We start from the raw sequence: 21,721 nt of genomic DNA, 5'->3' as shown, positions 1-21,721 counted from the left end.
CGTCTTGGTAGAGGACAGGGTGCAGACAGGGGCCTTAGAAGTGGGCCGACTCCCGTCTCCTGGTCCCACCGATTGGCTGAATAAGACAAAGGTAGCCAATGGTGGGGGGAACCGTGCCGGGCTATGTAGGCAGAACTCAGGTGCAGGTGGCCATCTTTGAAGGGGGTGAGGGTATCCTCAACAAGCAGGCAGGCACTTTAATTCTCAAACAATAAGGCCAAATAGGCAGTGCTATAGTGGCCAAAACACGTGTTTCAGGACACGTGTTTCAATAAATGAGTATGGCTGTGGTACAGCAAAAAATTATGCCCAATTGTGAGAGAACCACACAAGACAACTGCAAGCCTCATTCAGCGGGTTTGAATGCACCAGTGGCGATGTTGGGCCCATGAGGCTTACCTCCAAAGATAATTCCCAGCTGCAGATGATTCCACGTGGTGGGCAAAACAGCTGATTCAAAATGAATGGTGCGCGCAGAGAGAGCGAGGTGCAGGCACTGCACGTCTGGTTGGGAAGAACAGCTGATAGAGAACGGATGTTGCGCGTGGAGAGCGCGAGGAAACTTGAAAGAGGAAAAGAGCCCAAGAATGTCTAAATTTAGGTTGCTTGTCCCTGGTGTACTGGCGGAATGCAGCAGTGATTTGGATACCCTGTTTGATCAGATGAGGGTTAAGAAAGCTATTGTCCGAACAGATTGGATTTGCACGATTGAAAGTATGCATAAGCTGTCTTTAGCTAAATTACTGTCCCTTTTTGATGAAAAGAGTGGCCTTCCCCCTAAATATTTGAGCTTTCACAGCTGGAAGGTGAGGCAGGCATTCTTAAGAGTTCGGCTAAATCTGGTCCATACAGGTGAAGTGCTGTCTTGCTAGGGCGGGAGTGAGGAAATAAAAAAAATGTTGTACTCGCAGTGATGTTGCTCGGGAGAGGAGGGTGAGGTACTTTCTACAGTTCATGGAAAGTGAAGACAGATTATCTTTGGATATGTTTTGGGACAAGTTAATAGCCGGACAAGAGACTTTATTGACTATACATGTTGTCCAAGTTTTGCAGGCTTGCGGCCTCTTGTATTCTTAAATCCTTGACTAAGACTTTTGGTGATTTCGGTTGGGTAGGTTTTGCCCAAAAATGTGTTGGATAATTTTACCAAAGAAGTGTGATGTTTAAGTATTTTTCTCTCATGTTACGTATTTTTATAACTCTGAAAAGACGTTACGTGGCTGTATCACAATAAAAATAAAATAAAAAAATAAACATATCTATTTCAGTCAGCTGGGAATTCGTTTTCTATAGAGATTTATGTAGGCACATATTTAACTTGCAGTAACAAGGTTCATTAAGGATGATCTCCTTAGTACATATTCTGTGTATTAATTATTATGCACACTAGCTGGCCATCTATCTTCTTGGTGCATATTCTTTTGGTTAATTATTAAAGCCTTATAGCCCCAGGAATTAGTCAATTGTCTCGGGATAACGACCGGCTCCGGCCGGAGTTGTGGAAAGGGTAATTATCCCAAGGTCTAGAAGATGATTACAAAAATTGCAGTTACGGCAATACAGGTTTTGGAGATCTGATGGTGCAGTAAAAAAACATTTGCTTAATAGTGAGTAAAGTAAATAGGCAAACTGAGTTAGTAAATTACATACAGTGTTATCTTGATTTCCTTTAATAACAAGGTTATCTTCATTACTTAATAATTTTAGTTGCAAACATGGTTGAACGGTTATGGTTTTATCATGGGCAAACAGTTTCCCTATAATGAGGTTAAAGCTCCCGCCCTCATGCTTTAGCTTTCTCTTTGGCGCTTTAAATTGGATTTTGCAGGGGAAAAAGCCCCCTCTTCCCCCACAACCCCCACCCCACTCTAGCAAAGAGGAGTGTCTTGGTGAAAGAAATCTTGCTTGCTGAGAAATTGCTTTGCTGTTTCTTGAATGCACACAAATGTTTCTGTTTCAATGTCTGATTCTGAAGTCAGAATGTTCTGAGTGCAGTCAATAACAGTCGTAATGGTGCTGAAACATGTTTAAGACCACAACCATGTGTCCGTTTTTGTGTGGGACAACCATATGCAAGTCACACAAGCATGTTATGAGAACCAGTATGACTAAACTCTTCAATCCTTCATACAGCCGACATGTGACCTAAAAACAGTCTAGAATTTCATGCAATTAAATTTATGACACTTCTGACTCCAATACCATAGTTGTGTAAATCTGTAACCTGCAAAAGCACCACCCGCAGGAGCAATCTGCCCTCGTATGCTTCGCCCAATTCAGCGTTGCCTACCTTGGCCCGGCTTTGGCCTCTCCTTCTTCCTGCGTTTGCGGGTTGGCCTCACCCAGGGGCTATCGCTCTTCCACTTCTTCTTAGTCTTCTTCTTCAGGCTGGTTGAGCTCTGAGTGGGCAGAAAGGAGGGAGAGAATCCTTTTAAGTGAAATGCCAGTCAATGCAGAATGATAATGGCAAAAGGGAAGCGTGGAGAAAACAAAGCAGAGACTACCAGTCTCTTAACCGCTCTGTAAAACAACGATGCAGGGTGGCAAAATATATGCTATGAAAACAATGCAGTGTTCTTGTTAAGGCAGTTTATGCACAAACCCTGTTGACAGCTGTACAAACACTAACCCAAGGGTGGGGCAAAAGCCCCAGCCAAAAATAAAGCCAAGCCTCTCAAAGGTAGGTACAGTGGTAGTGCAGTGAAGCTCAATTATCAAGAATGGGTAGAAGGCTGTCACAAAGGGTACACTTAGTCTGTACACTAACGCATAGCAACTACCACACCCATATGTTCGGTAAGATTTTCATAGCAATGATAAATCTCCCCAACCTCTGTCAATCCCAGAACATTTTGCTTTTACTGGTGGATTATTTTTCCTTATACCTCCGAGTAGGAACCTTTTTACACACTCACAGCATATTTTACTCTTTTTATGGGTGTCATCTTTAAGACGCTCCAACTCATAGTAGCAACTGTAAAGACAGACACAAGTGATCACAGTTCAAGGGTGTTTATTAAATTGTATGCAGGTAGGAAAAAAGCCCAATCTAAACCAAAATCTAAGGGTCGATCGTCAAATGAAAAATAAGGAAAATCCTATTGCCAGTCCTTACAACTAATACAAACGGGTGAGGGATAGTTTTCAAGAAAAGAAAGAAGTGTTCAGAAATATGTCAGGATGCAGTAGCTTCGATTCTCCCTTCCCCACATTTTGAGCACGGGGTAAGGTTGGATCTTGGAGCACAGTATTCTCTCGAGCTTTCCCAGCAAGAGATGATGGTTCTGTTCCACCTATCAGGGCCGTCGATGGCCAAGTCTCGTTTGTCTTGAAAGTCTCTTGCCTTCAAGGACCGGATGTATTCAAATATAAAAACAGAAGTTCCTTGAACAGAATAAAAGTTTGTATTCCTCGTTTTACTTAGGATGAGGATTCTTCACCTCTCGGTCCCCCTCTCGATTCTTTCTGTCTCCCTCTGCCGGGTTCACTATGGTTTTTCTAGTTTCCACAAAATCTCAATGACTTTTTAAACAGTTCTCTGTCGACATCCATCTACCGGGTTCACATTTGTCAACACTGTTTCTCGGAACCTTAGACTTCGCCCCTCTTTAGTGGCATCCCTCCTCCGGGTTTACTCCTGCCACATTCACAATTTCTTTTACTTTCAAGCTTTGCAGGATTCACTTCCCTTATTTTCTTAACTGTTTGTAGATCAAGGACTCGACTGTACGGGGATTTTGCTAGACCACCTGTATGACCACTTTGACCTATTATGGCAGCAATCCTACAGCCTTCTGGTATCTGCAGTTTCTTTCAGCTTTGGGTCGACCACAGTCTTGAGGTTGCACCCGCGTAGTGCCTGTTCCCTCTGCAGCTGGTCTTCCCTTCACAATTTTACAGTTCTTTGAACTTCATGCCACTTTGCGTCTTTCATTCACCACAGTCCGGTTCTTATCGGTTCTACCCTCGATTCACCGGCTGTGATGAACCGCTTGGCTTTCCTTGTAACTAGTTTAAGGTTGGTACCATGGTAGCAGGAGTTTCCCTCACTTCTGCTTATCAGCGTCAACCGCTCCATGTACCGTTGACATTTGTTGCAGCACACTGGGGCTATTGTCCTCGGTCTTATGATTCCCTCTGCAGAGGTTTCGAGAGTTTGAGTCGAAAAGGACAAGGTTGTATCACCCCTTGTCCACCTTTCGATATTCGCCGCCTTTCTCCTCCTCTTGAACTGCCAGGCCTGGATAGCTGTCTCATCGTGCGGTCTGCCTTGCTCGTACTGTGCTCTCTTCCTCCACCTTTTAACCCTATAGAGGAAGGGAAAGGGCCATCAGGTGTGTGTGCAATTCTGATCAATTGCCTGATTTTACCTGACCCTGGTATTTGGACATGTCAGGTAAACGGCTCTGGTGTTAGTCGGTTGTCTTCCGTTTTGCACAAAAGTGTTTGTGTCAGGAAAAGGGAGTAGTGGTTTTGAATGTCCTACGTGAGAGGATGGGGATAATGTGTTGAAGAAAGGGGGATACTGCGTCTCACCCGTCGGTGTCCCACTCCCCGATGACACCCCATCCAGGTGATCCTCCCTCACAGGTCCACCCCCAGGAACTGGATCCAAGTCCTGGCCACCTGGATGACAGATCGCAGGGGACTAGCTAGGGAGACACTTTCAGGTTTCCCACAATAGTGTCTTTTAAAAGTTATCCTCTTTGACAACTTTTTAGAAATAAGTGTGGTTGCCCTAGGGGCTCCCCTTTAACCTTTAAGCTATCCTTCTGCGAACTACAGTTCCCTGGGGCAGAAAGAATCTTTGGATCCCTTTAAAATTTTATTAGGGGAGACCAGCACCCCCACTGTTAGGCAAAGTTTGTATGCAGTACCCTCTGGGACCACTACACACAACTAGGACTACAGGTGTAAGCAAAAGCAACCTTTAGTATAAGTCTGTACAACACAGTTTTTGGTAGCGAGCTGAGCAGCCATGCTTATTTCAAGAGGGAAATGTGAGCTTGTAAGGGTGTTACACAAAGGTCTACAATGACAAGTACTCAGAAGACACTTATACTCAAGGTTTCTTGGTAAAACACTTTTTAATTTACACAGTCATTTATAAAGCATTCACTAAATGAGGCAAACAATATCACACAAAAATTATACTACAATACTGATTACTAAGCAGTTGAGCTCCCTTGAAGTCGGAGCAAAATAGCATTGAAGTGGGAGCAAAAAGGCATAAGTTAATAAAACAAATATTACAGTTACTTTAAAACAGTGTAAATAGTTGGAGTTCACCAGAGGAGTTGATTCAATGCAATAGGTAGGCCAAAGTCAATGGGCTAGTGTCTTGTATGAGTAAAAACGGTTCTGGTATTTAAAACGTAAATGTTTTTGCCACGTTCTTAGAAGTAGTTCACAGAACAAAGGTTTGTATGTCGGGTCACAAGCTGACTAGGCCTGCAAGTTGCCAAAGTTCCACGAACTTTCGCGGTGAGAGGCAAGTTCTCTCGGTCGGGTTTTAACAGTACCTTATTTGAAGAAAAAGATGCATCTGAAGACTGATCCTGGCAGTTCCTAAGCCTCAGTCGTGTGGACAAGAGGGAGGACGTCGGGGGACTCCTGCACTGCACAGGGAACGGATCACAAAGCTCGTAAATTGGCAAATCATCGATTCCGGTTGCTGTTCTTCAAGCACACAAGCTGGTGTCCTAACCAGCTCTGAGAATGGTATCCAGGTGGCTTACGAGTTGATTGGTCCCACCAACTCAAAAGGAAGAAGTCGTCATTGAATGGGCTTCTCTGTCTAGGTGAACTTGGAAATTCAGACCTGCAGCAGGGCTTCACCGGGCAAACCAACAGTCCAGTAGTTGCAGCAGCCGTCCTCTTCCAGCTCGTCTTCGGTTCTTTCATTCCAGTGGTCGAGTCTGCCTTTCAGTCCAAGAGACTCGCCTTTTACACAGTTTTCTCCCATTCATTCCAGCCTAGCTGCCACTCAACCAGCAGGTTGGCTGTCCTTGCCGGACAGTCAGCCAGCCAAACATGCCAGAGTGCATTTGGGTCTCCCAGGAGACTAAGCACAGGGAGTTTCTGGCACCTCCCTCACTTCCTGCACACCGCATATACTCAGGCGCCATAGGCGGTCTTCAGTCTTTCAACCTAGTTTGGTGCACAGAGACAAAATCTAGAAGGACCTTTCCAAAAAGAAACGGTGAAAAAAAGACGACCAGGGCCTGTTTTTACAGAGGGGGCTCAGACGTCATCTTGAAAAAAATGGCTCCCGCGATTTAACGCTGCCGTTGTTCGCAGTCGGGAAAAATCATGGTAGTTCGTTGTAAAACCACTGCCACCAGCCATTTTGATAGGAAAGGGTATCATTTGACTGCTACATGAGTTTCTAGACAGAGGATACTAGGTAACCCCTCCAGCACTCTATTGGAAGATAATGTGTGCTGGGTCTAGGAATTTAGTAAAGTCAATTTAACTTTACATTCTCTGGGAAACAGAAGTTTATCACAGATAAGGTATTTAAACATTGGGAGAGCCCAAAAGGCTTCCCCTGTGTCACTGCACTGAGGGTGCTGCGTGACACAAATGAAAAGATGATGCCTATGGAGTGGTCTAAAACTCCATAACCAAAGAAAAAAACACAGAAAATAGAAATCAGAAGTACAAAGTCCGAAAAGGTCAGCAAAAGAGCTTGGGGTCTCTAAGGTAGAGAGGAATTAGCACATTTATGAGAATTCTTCCTAACACCCACCTTATGGGGAGTGCTGTGGAGATACTGAGTATCCCCTTTCTTATTTTAAATGTAACATTTGTTACAAGGGCAAACTTACCTTTAACGGCTGGTGGCAGTGAACCTTTTTATTAATTTGGTGCACCAGCCGGTAAAAGCATCCAAAATGGGCCCAGTCTTCTTCTTTTTTGGCCATTTTAGTGTTCCTTGTCCTTTCTTGTTCCTTCCCCTGACCTCCAGGGTGGGAAATTCGTTTGTGTGATTTTTATCTTCAGCGGGAGTCCTGTGGACTCCCCCGCCCAGGCCCCAGAGTGTCTGTGAAGGCAGGAAGTGAGGGAGGAGTCCAAAACATCACAGTCCTCTGTCTTCTGGCCTGAGTGTAGGAATCCAGCTCAAACTGGGAGCCTGGCTGTCCTGAATGGATTAAGCCCTCCCACGCAGTGCTGCGACCTTGCAGGGCTGCAATACCCCAATACCCTAATACCCTGCAACCTTGAGCCATTGTGCGGTGCACTGTCTTCCAAATTCCAAATCTTGCTGAAACTTTGTGGGCATCCTGCTGGGCCTACAGAGAAGTGAATCAAGTCTGAAAATTCCCTTACGAGTGCTGGACCTTGCAAACGACGAGAATCTGACCAGCAATGTTCTGTCTTCTTCTGTGCTCCTGAAAAAGGCATCAAATCCACAGAGCCGCATCCAGCTGTAAGGAAAACCTTGCCTAGAGCCTTCCCTGTGATCCTTGCTGCAAAAGTCATTCCAGTGTCCGGTCTTGTCTTCTTGATGAAGGAATTCAACAACCAGGTTTTTGGCTGCAGATCCTGAAGTCTTCCTGCTGCAAAATCTTCTGCTGAGGTACTGGGCTGGCTTGGGTATTTACTTACCTTCAGTCGCTTTTGATCCCTTTTGATCCCTGTGTATCCTTGGGGTGCTACTGTGATTGGGAGGTCTCTCGTTCAGTTCAACCAGGCCCACAGCTGGAATCCTCCTAGGGTGCCTTCTCTGAAGTTCCTGCACCCTAACTAACTTTCAAAGCAAACTACTTGTTTGCCCAGTCTTCCTCAGGAACTCTGACTCTGCCTGCAACTAAGCCCTATCTTACCCTGCCTACAGCTGGCTCCTAGAAAACTAGGGTCCCTCTTCTGCCTCAGAGAACTCATGCACTAGAATAGAGAAGGGCTAGATAATGTAAAGGGTCTGACTTTCAAAGTAGAAGCAGCGTTGAAAAGTGTACTTACTTGTAAAACAGTTAGTTGGTAACTTTAAACTCGCAGAGTGAATAGTCAGATAAGTTTTGCCATTCTGAAAAGTATATATAGGATTAACTTACCTTGAATAAGCTGTGTGCCTTCATAAATAAGTATTCTCAAAGTTCTACATTCCTTAGAAACTGTCTCTCCATTCTAACAGAAAGTAGATGGAGGGTTAACTTACTCACCTGTGAATCGGGTTTCCCTTTTCCCAAAGGTAATGCTGTTGGTTTCACTTTATTATTCCTGTTAGGATAATTGTATGGGTGTCCACAATTGGGTCTTGCTTCCACAGACTTGCGGTTAGCCTGTCTAGAATAAGTCTGCCTAGGTAATACTTACCTTTTAGGTTACTGGTAGTTCCTTACAAAAGTATGACATGCATTACTCACCGTAATAGCATTTCTGATGATTGTATCTGCTGAGATTCACCTGCTGTGCAACTGCTCGGCGACTGTCAACCGTGTGGCCTTGGCCCTCTGGCCAGGCCCTTACACCCAAAGGTCCAACTCCCATAGACTAACCGTTATCCTGAATCAGTTATAGGTTTATACTGTTCCTAGAATCCGTTTCACTAGATCAGAAACGTATATTGTCCAGTTGACTTACTATGTGATTTAGTGCTGAGTGTCACGGTACAAGGTTTAGGGTGCATTCCTCCCCTCGATTGCTGAACTTGAAAGCCTGGTTTCTGAGGAACTAGCCTTTGCTCATTTGCAGGTATAGGGACAGAATTTGAAAATCATGGTGAGCCAGAAAAGAGCCCACAAGAAAGCAATGCAAAAGCAAGTGGCGCTTTTTGGTTATTATTCTCTTGACCAGAGCATAAATCCAATTCTGGCATCGGTAGACAAGGTAATCTCTTTTGTAGCATTGACTGGTGTTCAGATCGACACATGTAAGGACTCTGTCTTTACGATGGTGCTTCTCTAAATAGAGAGTACAAATCCTTTTCTTTATCCAATGAGGGCATTCAGCATCATTTTGAGGACCAGCCGCGCTTGTATCGGCAGGTGGGTTGGGAAAAAGCTGGCTCCAAAAGATAGATCATTTTAAGAACTTTAGAATGTTTTGGGGGTCCCTACACGTGTGTGTCCCACCACACGCAGGCCTCCACCATCTCGTCGCCAACTGCCACAACTATTTTCATAATGGGAGAGGCACAGCTCCACCTCAGTGATGAGGCCCGACTAGGCGTGTCTGGGGTTATTGTTGGTACTCTTGTTCCAAGGAGAATTCCCTAGCATTTTGGTGCTCGACTGCCCAAGTGGATGGGACCAGACCAATATGCAAATGGGTATTTCTCCTATATGAAAGGTACAGTGCGCTAAAACTCGGTCGTAAACCCTCCCGAGTGGAAACCTACCCAGAGCGCAGGTTATGTGGCTGTGTTTGTTCTCAGTAAAGCGGCTCCCAGATCTTTTGTATATACATTTTCTTAATGGGTTTCCGACCTCTGCCAAGGCTGTTGCAGTGAAGTATATGCTTTATTGAGGAGGATGGTTGGGTGGGTGTTGTGAAGTAGAGAGCAAGGACTGAGAGAACCTGAATCTACATGAAGGTCATTAATTTCTCCCTCTTCCTGCTCTCCCCCCTTCCAAATTGGTTGACATTGGTAAGAGGGAGACAGCACCATCCCTTGATACCCAGGTGAAGTCTGCACCCCCGTTTCCAAGTCTTCACAAATCCGTTGAAGGGAAAACCCAGAGACGATGACACCTATATATGGGTATCCCTTGGTGGGAATCCACCTCCTGATGGGAATGTGCATGTCAGGGAGAATTTTCATTTGTGCCAATTCCCTTTAACCTTAAGAGACCACCTTCCCTCCCCAGCTCTTCTGCTGGACTTTGGGCCTTTTAATTTCAATTCCCGAATTCAACTCATGTGTTTCTGACTAGGATTTTTGTGTTTCGTACTCCATAGTCATCTGCTTTTTGCATTGTGACACTGAGAAACCTCAAGGTGTCTCCCTAGATAGTCCCCAGGGATCTGTCATCCAGGCGACCAGGACACGTCCATCACTATTGGATCCAGTTCCTGGGGGTGGACCACTGAGGGAGGATCACCTGGATGGGGGCGATGTGACGGGTGAGACGTGGTATCCCCTTTTATCAACACCTTTTCCCCCTCCTACCACATAGGAAATTCCAAACCACTGCCCCACCCCTTTCCAACATGGACACTGAACCCATAGACCTAGGTCCCTTTAAGACGAGGTAGCAATACTTCGAGATGGATGGGGATGCAGAATTTACTCAAACATCAATAATCAAAACCGACTCAGGAAGTTGGCAAAACTTTGTTCCGTTTTATTTGCAATTGTCTAAAACACGGAGGTTACAACGCACATCATCCGACTTTCGCTCGTGCTCTCAATACATTTCAGAAAAATCATAACTTTTCCCATATTCTCAATGAAGATCTTATAGTAACCTGTGAGAGCCAGAAAGGCTCTCACTTGGGTTTGAGTAAGCGGTGGCCCAGTCTTGTACAGCTTGTACTTTGCTAGGCAATGGCCTTATTTCACCTCCTCCTACCTCATGTCCAAGGTAGACCATTTTACACTGACCAATTTAACATTGCCTTGCCTCTATGGTCAGACTGGCCTGCTCAAGAGCCTGCAATACATATCCTAAGTGGTTCTTAGGCAGAGTTTGTATGCAGTACCCTTAGGGAACACTACACACAAATATGACCACAAGTGTAAGCAAACCAACCTTTGGTATAAGTCTGTACTACACAGTTTTGGTAGCGGGGCTGAGCAGCCAGGCTTATCTCAAGAGGGGAATGTGAGCAGTAATGATGTTACACAGAGGTCTACAATCACAGGTGTTCAAATAAACTCTTACACTAAAGGTTTCTTAGATAAATACTTATTAATTTATCAGTCAGTTCTAAAACATTCATTAGAAGGAGGCAATTATATAACACCACAAATATACTTCAATACTTTTGAAGGGGAGTAAAAGGTAAAGGTTATCAGAGCATAAAAGACTACAATTATTCTTAGGCAGTGCAAATATGAGTTCACCAGAGGAGTCAATTCAATTCAACAGGCTAGGCCAAAGTCAATGGGCAAAAGTCGTGGATAGGATAAAGCGATTCTGGTAAGTAAACGGTAAAGTCTCTGCACAAGTTCTCAGAAGTTGTTTGTAAAAAGAATAAATCATATGTTGGGTCACAAGCTGATTAGGCCTGCGAGTTGCAAAAGTTTCAAGCACTTTGACAGCGAGAGCCAAGTTCTGTCAGTCTTGTTTCACAGTACCATACAATGAAGAAAAAGAGGCAGCTGATGACTTCTGCTCCTGGCAGTTCCTGCAGATGTCGCTGTTCCCAGGCCTCAATCGTGGGGACAAGAGAGAGGACGTCTGGGGACTCCTGCACTGCACCGGACTGTCAAAAGCTTGCAACTGGCAAACTTCAATTCCGGTGTCTGTAAGCAACGCACACAAACTGGTGTCCCTCTCCCTGGTCCTACGGTTTCCTGGTGCAACTCTGAGGAAATTCAACCAGCTCTGAGATGGGTGTCCAGTTGGCTTACTTTGAGTGTCACAATGCATCTTTGGAGATGGGTGTCCAGTTGGCTTACTTTGGAGTCGGGAGAAGTCATCCTTTGCAGGGCTTCTCTGTCGATGCGAACTTGGCGATTCGGACCTGCAGCAGGGCTTCACCGGGCAAACCAACAGTCCAGGAGTTGCAGCAGGCGTCCTCTTGAAGTTATTCTTCGGGTTCCTTCGTCCTGTGGTCGACTCTGCCTTCCAAGCCAAGAGACTCGCCTTTTATTCAGTTCTCTCCCATTCAGTCCAGCCTAGCTGTCACTCACCGAGGAGGGTGGCTATCCTTGCCAGACAGTCAGCCAGCCAATCACCACAGAGTGCATCTGAGTCTCCTAGGAGACCAAGCACAGGGGGTTTCGGGCTCCTTCCTCACTTCCTGCCTACCCCAGACACGTGGGGTACCAGAGGCGGTCTTCACTCCTGAAGCCCGCCAAAGGCGAATGAACAAAGAGACCAAACCTGGTTTGGCATGCAGAGAAAAACTTGAGAAGGACCTTTCCACAAAGAAATGGCGAAAAAACGAAGACCGGGACCCGTTTTAACAAAAGTGGGCTCAGACGCCATCTTGAAACCATGGCTCCCGCGATTTAACGTTACCGGAGCTACGAATAGTTTGCGGTCTCGAACAATCATGGTAGTTCGTTGTAAAACCACTGCCAGCAGCCATTCTGAGAGGAAAGGGTAGCATTTGGCTGATACGCGAGTATCTAGACACAGGGGATACCAAGTAACCCCTCCAGCACTCTATTGTAAGATTGGGTGTGCTGGGTCTGTCTAGGAATTTAAAAGACTAGTAAAGTCAATTTCACTTTACTTACTCTGGGAAAGAGTAGTTTATCCCAGAGAAGGTAGTTAAACCTTGGGGAAAGCCTGAAAGGCTTCCCTGTGTCACTGCACTGAGACTCCATAACCAAGAAAACACAGAGGTAAAACACATATCAAAATACATGAGAGAGTGGGAAAAAGGGTCACACTCTCAAGTCCTCAAAATCAAGCAAATTTGCTGGGGGTCTCTAAGGTGAAGGGAATTAGCATATTTTTGAGAATTCTCCCTAACAGTGTTCAATGTGTTCCTTCCAAGTAGGGCTGAACACTGCAATGTCATCCAAGTATGCCATGCAGAAGTCCTCCATCCCATTCAGAACATGATTCACCATCCTTTGGAATGTAGCAGGTGCATTCTTTAGTCCAAAAGGCATAACCTTAAACTGGTAGAGGCCTTCTGGGGTTGAAAATGCAGTTTTCTCCATGGCATGGTCTATTTGCCAATAGCCTGAAGTTAGGTCAAATGTACTGAGGTACTTGGCTGAACCAAGTTTGTCCACCAGCTAATTTGTCCTGGGTAAAGGATGGGAATCAGTCGTGGTGACTGCATTAAGAGCTCTATAGTCCACACAGAATCTCAATTCCTTGGATCCTGCCTTTGGTATTAGCACAACTGGACTAGAACATGGACTTGTAGATGGCTCTATAACCCCGAGATAAAGCATCTTGTTGTCCTCTTCCATGATGTGGGTCCTTACATGGTCTGACATTCTGTAACGTCTGCTTTTAACAGGTAAACAGTCACCAGTGAGAATCTCATGCTGGCCCCAAGGGGTAAAGCCTGGTGATCGTGAAAACAAAGAGGCAAACTGATTTAACAGATATTTGCACTCCTCCTGTTGTTCCAGTGTCAGATCAGAAGAGAGAATAACTCCTACCTTTCCATCTAAAGGTTGTCCCCTGAGGAGGTCAGGTAGAGGTTCACTCTCCTCCTCCTCTTGAGCTGAGGCTAGAAGCAAAGCTCCCAGTTCTGGTCTAGAGACATAGGCCTTTAGGCGGTTGGTGTGTTAGGTAAGATTTTCATAGAACTGGTAAATCTTCCCGACCTGGGTCAATCCCAGAACATTTTGCTTTACTAGTGGGATATTTTTCCTTAAAACCTCAGTGAGTGGGAACCTTCTTCCACACTCACATAATCTTTAAATCTTTTTATAGGTGTAATAAGACTCTCCATAGTGTCTTCTTAAAGTTACCCTCTTTAAAAATGTACTGGCAATAAGTGTTAGATAGGGGCTCCCCTTTTAACTTTCTTGTGCTAACCTTGAGTGAACTACAGTTCCAAAGGGTAGAAAGGATCTTTGGATCCCTTTTACATTTTGTTAAGTGAAACCAGCACACCCCACCTTATGTGGAGTGCTGGGGAGATACAATGTATCCCCTTTCACGAACTATTCTGTTACAGTGACAAGATTACCTTCAATGGCTGGCAGCAGTGATACCCTGTATTAATTTGGTGCACCTTTACCGCAGGCTGTGTTCACAGCTGCAGTAAAGGGACCTAAGGGTGTCCATTTTTACCAAAAATGACCATCTTCTTTTTTTGCCATTTTAGTGTTTCTTGTTCCTTCCCCCGACATCCAGGGAGGGAAATTTCTTTGTGTGATTTTTGTCTTCAGCGGGAGTACCCTGGACTCCTCGCCCAGGCTCCAGTCTGTCTGTGAGAGCTGGAAGTGAGGGAGGAGTCCAAAACTCCCCAGCACTTTGTCTTACGCCTTGCTTGAATAGGGACAAATCCCAGAGGGGGGCTGGCTGTCCTGATTGGACAACCAGACCGCCCCTTCTTGTAAAATGCGGGGAGAGAAAGCAGTGGTTGTGCTGTAATTCCTGATAAATACTGCAAACCTGGAAGCTGAAGACATGTTGACCACTGGAACTTAAACCAAAGAGGATGGTGAAGGAAAAGCGGCAGAGACTATTTCCAGCGACTGGAGAGCCTGCTGTGCAACCCGAGCCTGCTGAAGCCCTTCCTTCCAATCAACCTGCGGACTCCGAAAACGACGACCCCGACCCAGAGCTTGGCAAGACCCACTAGACCCAAGAAGATCTGCATTTTGAGCCATCCCACACGTTGCTGCGACCGTGCGTTGTTGCAATATCCCAATACCGTGGGTCCTCAAGCCATTGTGCGTTGCATGGTCTTACGAATTCCGAATCTCGCTGAAACTTCGTGGGCAACCTTGTGGATCTCCAGAGACACTAATCGAGTCAGAAAAGTCCCCTCAACCGAGTGCTGGACCTTCGTAACGACGAGAATTCCCCCGCAATTTTCTGTCTTCTTCTGTGCTCCTTGAAAATGTGCCAAATCCGCAGAACCGCATTCAGCCGCAAGTGAAACCTTGCCTAGAGCCTTCTTCAGCGATCCCTGCTGCAAAGTTCCTTCTGAGGTTTGGTTTTCAGTCACCACAACAAGGAATCCACTGACCGGCTATTTGGCTGCAGACCCTGAAGTCGTCCTGCTGCAAAATCTTCTTCAATGCAGAGGTACTGTGTTGGCTTGGGCATGTACTTACCTTAAGCCCGTTAGGATTTCTGTGCAGCTGTGGGTTGTTTTCTGTGATGGGGAGGCCTCTCATCCAGTGCACCCAGTCTCACTGCTAGAATCCTGCTAGGGTGTCATCTGCAAAGCCCCTGGATCCTCTTCTAATTCTAAAGTAAAGTACTCACCTGTTTGCCCAGTTTTCCTAAGGAACTCTGACTTTTGCTACTAAAGAACCCAGTCTGACACTGCTTGTTGGTAACTAGTCCTAGTGACCCCCCTTCTGCCACTGAGAACACTCATGCTCCAAGAACAAGGGAAAGACTTTTAAGGGATTGGGACTTCTGCCCAGAAAAGAAAATAAGTGTTTAAAGGTTACTTACTTGTAAAGAGTTGGTTGGTGACTGTAATTCGAAGAGTGAACTTTTACAAAAGGTCTTACTTGAATGTGTGATGCACTATTCGTAAAAGTATGGTTAACATCTTTTCTTCCTTAGCAACTGTTTTGCCAGTCTAATAGAAAGTAGATGTGAAGGTATTTTACTCTCCTGTGATTAGGTTGTGCCGCTTCCCAAAAGTAAAGTATTGGTATCACCAGATTAGTCCTTTGAGGATAAATTGTATGAGTGTCCCCCAACTGGGTCTTGCTTCCCCTGACTTGCTGCTAGCCTGTCCTTAGTAAGTCTGCATTAGGTTGTTGCCTACCTAGAATAACTGAGTCATTCAGTAAAGTGTAACATTGGGTTTTACTTTCCCCTTCATTGTGAGGTTAAAAAAATATGTGTGTTTTACTTACCTTGTGTTAGCTGTGTGCCATCCAAAATAAGTTACAAGAGTTACTGCTTACCTCAATCTGGGGTTCCCCAATTTCAAAAGCATCTGTAATTGTTTATTACAGCCTTAGGTTTTACTCACCTAGTAGAACTGTGTGTTATCACAAAACTAGTTATAGGTTTTCACTGCACCTAGAATAAGTGTTCCACTACTCACCAAAAGTATATTGTCCAGTTGACAGATTAAGTGATTTGTACTGAGAATCATTATACAACTGGAACGTTCTACTGCCCTTGCATTACTGAATGTAATTGTAAAAAGTAACCAATGGTTTTTACTCCCCAAGAATAGGCTTGACCTATACTGAATGTGTATGAAAAGGTTTTGACTTCCCTAGTACTACTGTTAGGTACTTCAAATAAGGTCTATACTTGGGTCTGTGTACTTTCAAGTATAGTGTTGCGTTTTTATACTGTGATTTCATCTAATGTTTTAGTGCTTACTTACCTCTAGATTTATCTGGGCCTACCTGTATTTAAATAAATCCTTTATTTTTACAATACAAAGTGTTTCATTTGATCATTTGTATTACAATTTCACTTGTACCGATTACACAGCCCTCTCTCCCTCCTAGGAAAAGCCTTGCTGCTCTGTCTACGCTACCATGAACTCGGGTGGTACAGCCTCAGTTGAATGGTTTTACTAAGCCCTTAGTTGTACTTCAGAATAACTGTCCTAACATGGGGTGAAAGACCCTGGGGGCCTCCTTAGGATTGCCCAAGTCCACCAAATAACTGACCTCTCCAGCTTTTCCCACAACATTGAAGGGTCCAATCCAATTGTCCTGTAAGGCCCTGTGCCTTGTATGTACCATAACAAGAACTAGCTGGTCTTGAGTAAACTCAACCATGTTGGCCTTCTGGTCATGCCAATGCTTCACCAGAGCCTGACCAGCTTTCAAGTTATCTGAAGCTTCTGTCATCATGTGTGTCATTCTCCTTCGGAGACCTAACACATAGTCAGTGAGTCTCACTGGCTTGTGGGAAGGGGCACTCTCCAGCCCCTCCTTGATTATGGCCAATGGACGTCTAACCGGATGACCATAGAGAAGCTCAAAAGGGACTGAATCCAACTCCTTCCTGAGGGACTTCTCTATAAGCAAAGAGAAGACATGGCAGTAGAAGGTCCCACTTTCTTCAAAGGGGTTCTTCTAAAGCACCTATCATGCTCTTCATAGTTCCGTTAAACCTCTCCACCAACCCATTGGTTTTGGAATGGTGGGCTGTTGAGAACTTGTAGGTTAATCCACAGTTTTTCCACATGGCTTGTATGTAGTGGGACATAAAGTTGGATCCCCTGTCAGAGATAACCGCCTTAGGAAAACCTACTCTGCTAAAATAACAAGTAGGGCCTTAGCCACAGCCTGATCTGTGACAGTCCTCATAGGTATGGCTTCAGGATACCTGGTAGCATGGTCTACCACAACCGATATAAATCGGTTGCCTGAAGATGTTGGAGGGTCTAACGGACCAAAAATGTCGATTCCTACCCTCTCAAAAGGGACTCCCACCACTGGGAGAGGCAACAAAGGTGCCACATTCTTGGCCCTACTCTTGTCAGAAGTCTGACAAGTGTGACAGCTTCTACAGAATTTATCTATATCAGACCCCATCTTAGGCCAGTAGAAATAAAGAGAAATCCTTTCATTGGTCTTCTTAAAGCTTAAGTGACCAGCCAAAGGAATCTCATGAGCTAACTGTAGAAACTGAGGTCTGACCTCCTGAAGCACTACAAGTCTTCTGTAGTCCCGTGGGCTTAATAGGGTTCACTGTAGAAGAAGCCATCCCAGTACAACCTGTGCTTCCCTGGCTCTTGCCCTTCCAGCTGGGAATCTGCCTGTTGGTGAATTCCTTCAAGAGTAGGACACTCCTTGAGCTCTGCCGAGTCTGCCTTATGGGGCCACCTTTTGCAAGCACAGTCTGCAGCACAGGATGGTCTTTAGGATCCAGATCTCCATCAGGAGGAAGGTCTTCTTCCAGCTCTGTGTCATCAGTAGCTGATTCAACCTCTTCTGGTTGGACCCCCATACTCACCGTCGGCTGGTGGAGGAGTCACTGGTGTGACCTTGGACTGTCCTCTTGGGAATGTCCTGGTTTGATGCACAGGAGTGCTATCTTTCTTGTTTCCAGAGACCTTGGGTTTCCCCTTTGTCTCTTTCTTCCTGGAAATGGAAGTTGCCTCTTCCTGTGGACTGGGTGTTATATGCTCTTCTGTAACAACCCACTGAGAGTCATTTAAGGTGAGCTCTCTGGCCTTCCTCGTCTGCTCCTGCTTCCTTTTACTGGGAGGCCTTGGGGTGCCGGATACATTTCCAAGAGAGAGTTTGTAAGTCATTCCCCAACAGGACTCTCCCAGGCACCTCACTTTATACACCGACAGGTATGTTTACAGTCATATTGTTTCACTGGATGAGGGCTTGTAGTATTGGAACCATCTGGATAGGGCCTCTGGGTGCCTTAGCAACATCCTCAGGTTTGAAAAAGGTGTCATCCACCATCGTAATGCTGGCCCTAGTGTCTCTAATGGCAGGGGTCTCCTGACCATTTAAAAGTACACTGTCCTTGTAGTATTATTTTGTACTATCTGGTATACAGTTATACACATCTACATTCTGCTGTTTCCACAGACCCAGGGACACTAAAGAAACACTGGCAGAGACTCCAATGGGGTCTTCAGCCAATAGTTGAAAGTTCCCACTTGCCATATGTACTTCTCCCTCAGGGATGAAGGCTAGGGAGGCAGTGTGGACCCCTGAAGGTTTACCCTTACATCTGGGATCCCCTTTCACATGGCCAGTTGACCCACAAGCATAATTTTGCAAATGTTTTGACAAATGGGGGCTTCCGCTGACCTCCCTCTGGTTTGGCACCAGAGGTTTCACTAGACTGAACTGGTTTCCCAAATGCTTACCCTTCTTATGTTTGTGCCCCTGTTTTGGATGGGAGGTTTTAGAATTCTGAGTGGCCCCAGAATCATTTTCAGTAGCCCGGTTGGCAACCCACAATTCAGCAGCTTTTGCTAGCTTCTTGGGCTCAATCTCTTTTGAGTCCAAGTGCTGTCTCAGCTCAGGAGAGCAGGCATCAACAATAGACTCCAACAAAAACAGATTTCTCATTCCTTCAAAAGTAGTTACTCTGTAACCTTTAACCCAACTATCTACGTCTTTCAAATATTCACACACCCAGGTAGCCCAAGGGTTACCATCAGTCATTTTGAGGGTCCTAAACCTCTTAAGGTACTGGGAAGGAGTTTTCCCAAATTTAGCTATCAAAGCTAGCTTCACATTCTCATACTCCAATCTTTCAAGTTCCCCCACCTCCATTACAGCATCAGTTGCAACCTGGGTGAGCCTAGACAAAAGCCAAGGAATCAACCGATTCCCTGTGAAACCTGAATCCCATAGTTATATTCAAAAGCACCCAACCAATCCAAAATATCAAGTTTCACATCATACATACTCACTTCTTCTTTCAGGAAGACCTAGAAGACTCTGGGATAGAAACATTTTCAAGAGACAATTTCCTCATTTCAAGAGCATGTTGCATTTCCATTTCCCTTAGTTTGATGTCCTGATGTTTGGTTTCAGCTTGGATTTGTAATCTTTTGAACACTAAATCAAGTCTCACTTTCTCAAGAGACACAAATTCTGGACTCAGTGATGGACCTTGTGGGGTCCCTATGGATACAGGTTGAGGCAAAAGGGCCTGTTGGGGAAAAGAGGGGCTATCTTACTGAGACTCCTCTGACTCTTCAACAATATTAGAATTAGACTCTGAATTATCATCGTCATTATCATTTTTCACATTTCCTGGGTTAGTAGGTGTGGCAGGCCTACTACCCAGACTTCGATTATTCAACAATCTTGCAATTAGTTCATTTTTCTTTCCTTTAGCAGGGTGATTCCTGATTTTGCACATTTCTTTCAGTTGCTCTACTGTTAAAATAGTCAGGGCTTCCTGCCTGAAGTTATCCATATCTGGCATGTTACAATTGCTTTTCTAGCGGAGCTTAGCCTTGTGAGGGTTTTTAGTTGAACAAAATCAAAGTAAATTCTTAGTGTAACAACTCTGCAATATATCCTCACCGCCTGCCACCAGTGTTGGGTATTGTATGCAGTACCCTAAGGGTGCACTACAATAATCTTGACCTCCTGGCAATAGGAACACAACCTTTGGTATAAGTCTGTACTACACAGGTTGGTAGTGTGGCTGAGCAGCCAGGCTCATCTCAAGAGGGGTCCATGTGCGCTGTAGGGAAGTTACAGAGATTCACAGTGACAGGTATTCAAATAAACACTTATACACAAGGTTTCTTGAATAAACAATTAATTTATTTAGTTGGAGTAAGCCTTCTTCAGAAGGGAGCAATATAATACTAACACTTAAATACACTTCAAAACACACACTTTGTTTCTAAATCAGTAAAGACCCTTTTGGGATGGCCCACAGTCAGAACCTACACCCTCAGGTGACTTCAATAGCTAGGGTACTGGGGACATTAATATCTTACTGTTGCATTTAGAATACTTTTAGAAATTGGTTAAAGGAAAAGGTTGAGAACACAAATATTCTTAAGCAGGCAAATACTTTTCGATCCACTTAGCAGAGTCATTCAGTTATAACAGGTTAAACCAATGTCAATGGGCAAAAGTCTTATATGGGCTGAAGCACTTCTGGTAGGCAAGTAGGAAAAGTCTTTGCACAATGTTTTAGAAGTTTTTGAAGAAAATAATGAATCAATGTAGGGCCACAAGCTGTTTAGACTTGTGAGTAGTAGAAGATGCAAGCAACTCTACAATGAGAGATAAGTTCTCTCAGACTTTACAGTACCTTTGTATTGAAGAAAAGGTGCAGCAGATGACTTCTGTTCCTGTGCAGCTCTGCAGATCTCACTGTTCCTGGGCCTCAATCGTGGGGACAAGAGGGAGGACTTCGGGGAAATCCTGCACTGCAATGGGACGGTCACCGCTCGCAACAAGCAATCTTTCCAACAAGTGGCACTTCAGTGTTTCAGCTCCTCGTGACTACCGCAAATAGCAACACTGCAGTTTCTGGCTGTCGAGATGGACTTTCCTTGCTTCTCGGGTCCTGCACTCTGTTGAGGTTGCTAATGCTCGGTCAGTCATGCTTCCTGGGAGTCCGAAGGATCTTCCTGGAGCTCCTGGTCAACTTAAAAGCAATGCACACAATCTGGTGTTCCTCCCCCATGCGTTTCGGTTTGCAGCAGCAACCCTTTGGAAATGCAACTAGCTCTGAGAGAATGCCCAGGTGGCTTACTTTGGAGTTGATTGGTCCCACCAAGTCAAAGGGAGACGTCATCCTTGCAGGAGCTTCTCTGTCGAAACAAATTTGGAGTTTCAGCACAGCAGCAGGGCTTCACCGGGCAAACCAACTGTCCAGGAGTTGCAGCAGGCATCCTCCTTAAGTTCTTCTTTGGCCCATTTGTCCAGTGGTCGGCTGGCTTCCAAGCCAAAAGCCTCACCTTTTATTCAGTTCTCTCCCATTCAATCCAGCCTAGCTGTCAGTCACCCAGCAGGGTGGCTATCCTTGCCAGACAGTCAACCAGCCGATCATCACAGAGTGCATTTGGGTCTCCTAGGAGGCTAAGCACAGGGAGTTTCGGTCACCGCCCTCACTTCTTGCCTACGCCAGACACCCTGGAGCCAGAGGCGGGCTTCACTCGTGAAACCCGCCAAAGGCAAAACGAACAATGGGACCAAACCTGGTTTGGCGCGCAGAGGAAATCTCAAGAAGGACCTTTCCACAAAGAAATGGCAAAAAAGAAGACCGGGGCCATTTTGACAAAAATGGCACCCCTGGGTGCTTTACTGCAGCTGCGAACGCAGCCTGCGGTAAACGCACACCACGGTAGTTAAAATCAAACCACTGCCACCAGCCATTCAGTGAGGGAAGGGTAACACAAATGTTACATGAGAAGCTAGACAAAAGGAGATACTAGCTAACCTCTCCAGCACCCTATTGTAAGATCGTGTGTGTGCTGGCTCTAGAAAGTTACAAATGTAAGTAAAGTCAATTTCACTTTACTGCTC

At 45.2% G+C, this 21,721-nt stretch overlaps 1 protein-coding gene across 1 annotated transcript in view; it reads right to left on the bottom strand.

Annotated features, from left to right (window-relative positions):
• The window catches only part of EHMT2 (euchromatic histone lysine methyltransferase 2), a 346,377-nt gene that overhangs the window by 251,474 nt on the left and 73,182 nt on the right, over window positions 1-21,721 (bottom strand). The window contains exon 9 of the mRNA XM_069635011.1: window positions 2,291-2,399. Coding sequence (XP_069491112.1) covers window positions 2,291-2,399 — 109 coding nt within the window. The remainder of the gene's footprint in view (window positions 1-2,290; window positions 2,400-21,721) is intronic.

The sequence above is a fragment of the Ambystoma mexicanum genome, chromosome 13, assembly GCF_040938575.1.
Source record: "Ambystoma mexicanum isolate Mex_15411 chromosome 13, UKY_AmexF1_1, whole genome shotgun sequence".
Taxonomy (NCBI): Eukaryota; Metazoa; Chordata; class Amphibia; order Caudata; family Ambystomatidae; genus Ambystoma; species Ambystoma mexicanum.
The sequence above is the reverse complement of the archived record's forward strand: the minus strand, read 5'-3'. Positions and strand labels throughout refer to the sequence as shown.